Genomic DNA, 2,249 nt, shown 5'->3' on the forward strand with positions numbered 1-2,249 from the left:
CACACACACACACACACATACACACTCCCCTGCACACATACACACACACACACACACACACACACACACACATGCACAGAGGATTTCGACCAAGAGGATGGTTTTTGGATGGCATGTGACGTGATTTATTATGTCACATGTCATATGCAAGAGGAGGTTTTGTAAGGAGTTAATTGTCACAGCTGTGAGATTCCTTAATCAGGGTTGATGTTTCAATATTCATTGTTATACTTTATATTTCCTTTTGTACGATTTTAGCTCGTAATGAGCGGAATTTTTCGTGGATAAAAACGCTTCGTGGAACACTTTGGATATATCACATCGACCACATATTTCATTACGAGTGCAGCGTATTCGGTTCCTGGGACAATGCCTCAACCTCAACAACTTTCGCACAAATATAAAATCCTCAACATGAGGGAGTCTCCCGCCGGTAGCACCATGGGCAGGCCACCTACCCGCTCCACCAGCCATCGCCTAAACCGGAGTTTCGACCTGGGCGAAGGTCCTTCCCGCTACACGGAGGCGGACGACCCTTTCTATAACGGCGACATCGACCGGATGGATAGAATCTCGGTCCAGCCGTATGGGGCCGGCCCTCCTAGAAGTCTTGACCGTAGTTTCGACGCCTCCTACGGCTACGACGTCCAGCAGCACGGCTCTCGGAACTTCGACCGCAGCTTCGACGACGGTTTCGGCCGAGAGTCGGACCGTTTCATGGACCGCAGCTTCAACTACCACAACGGCAGCTCCACCCGTGTGGGTCGTAGTTCTGAGCGGAGTTACGAGAAAGTGTCCATGTCCAAGGGCTACAGCGGCGGCGCCAGCGGGCCACCCCGGGTGGCAGCCACCATGGATCGAGGTCGCATGCCGCAGTCTAGGTCGTTTGGATCTGGATTTTCGAAATCTCCGAGAGATAGGCCACCTGTGTTTCGTACCATGGTAAGCGCAACACTCCTTTAGTGGTCGTCCTTACGACAGCAGGTGGTTGGTGCAAGTGCTTTGGTGGGGTCTGCTTCGTCCATTTTCTCTATTGTATGAGTGCTATCTTACTCTTTCTTTTCATGGCAAAATGCAGCTATTCCTGATCCTCTAGCCGCGTCCTGCAATTTTGCTGACTGTATCATTAGGTCAAACCTTTCTTGCAAGACTTGAATGTTTATGCATTAGCCACATTAATGCCATTCCTTTACCTACTGTAAGCGGGAACGTTTAAGTATTTATTTATTCATACACATTATTTTAAAAGGTCAGCAGTTCGCATGAGTAATTTCACCAAGAAGTTTTGACGGGTCCCATATCAAAAATAGTATTGTCGGTTTAAATGAGAAACTAAAGGACGAAAAAATAACAAACGCAAGTTTTGTTTTGGGTTTTTATCTGCCCTAAGTTTGTAAATTAAACTAACCATACTGTTTTCGGTGGCTGCCTTATGTTTGCTCAAGTCGGAACAATTCAGTGTATTAGCTCTTAAATAAATACTGCTGACCAGGCCCAAAAATCTTATGATATGAAAACATTCTATCTATTCTTTCTCTCAACTACGCAGTCCTTTACAGCATTTTTTAACCCCCGAACTATCCCAAGCTTGAATATTTACGCCGACCGTCGGTCAAGCGGTGGGTAATAATGTCCTGTTTTTGTCCACGTAACAAGAAGTCCATCCACCCGACCTCTTGCTCAGCCACCCGACCATCGTCCCCATTAGTCATTAGTTCCATCTATCCTCCCATCCGTGGACAGGCCCGTGTCATGACGATATACCGTCTGACCCTTCTTATAAACCTTGGCCCATCTACACCGACTCTTATATTCTGACGGCTATGGTGCTATGTGTAATCTTTTCTTCTGAAGTTTTTTTAAAAGTGGTCTATGGGTTATGTTGTTGGGCTCGCGTCCGAAAGGTCATCGGTTTGAGTCCTATCTGGGGAACGACGTTTTGTCCTCCCAAAAGTCACTTAATATGAAATTTTCTCCACTTTACCCAGGTGGGAATAGGTTCCCAGCTATACAGATACAGCAGGAGAACTAGTCAGTTTGTTAATGTTTGAGCACTTAACAGGAAAGAATAGGAAACTATGGGCAGAAACAGAGAAATAAAACAATGTGTGATATTGGTATGAGAGATTTGTAAACTGTTAGGCTGAACTCCAGCCCATCCACCTCCAAATTTAAAAAAAGCAAATACACACACACACACATACACACACTCACACACACATACACACACACACACACACACACACACA

General features: G+C 45.8%; 1 protein-coding gene across 1 annotated transcript in view; it reads left to right on the plus strand.

Annotated features, from left to right (window-relative positions):
* The window catches only part of LOC101845055 (tensin-1), a gene marked incomplete at its 3' end in the record, with an annotated part of 7,526 nt that extends 6,584 nt beyond the window's left edge, over positions 1 to 942 (plus strand). Inside the window, 1 exon segment of the mRNA XM_005111800.3 lies at positions 259 to 942. Coding sequence (XP_005111857.2) covers positions 370 to 942 — 573 coding nt within the window.
* Positions 943 to 2,249: the final 1,307 nt, after the last annotated feature.

Source organism: Aplysia californica, unplaced genomic scaffold, assembly GCF_000002075.1.
Source record: "Aplysia californica isolate F4 #8 unplaced genomic scaffold, AplCal3.0 scaffold01126, whole genome shotgun sequence".
Lineage (NCBI taxonomy): Eukaryota > Metazoa > Mollusca > Gastropoda > Aplysiida > Aplysiidae > Aplysia > Aplysia californica.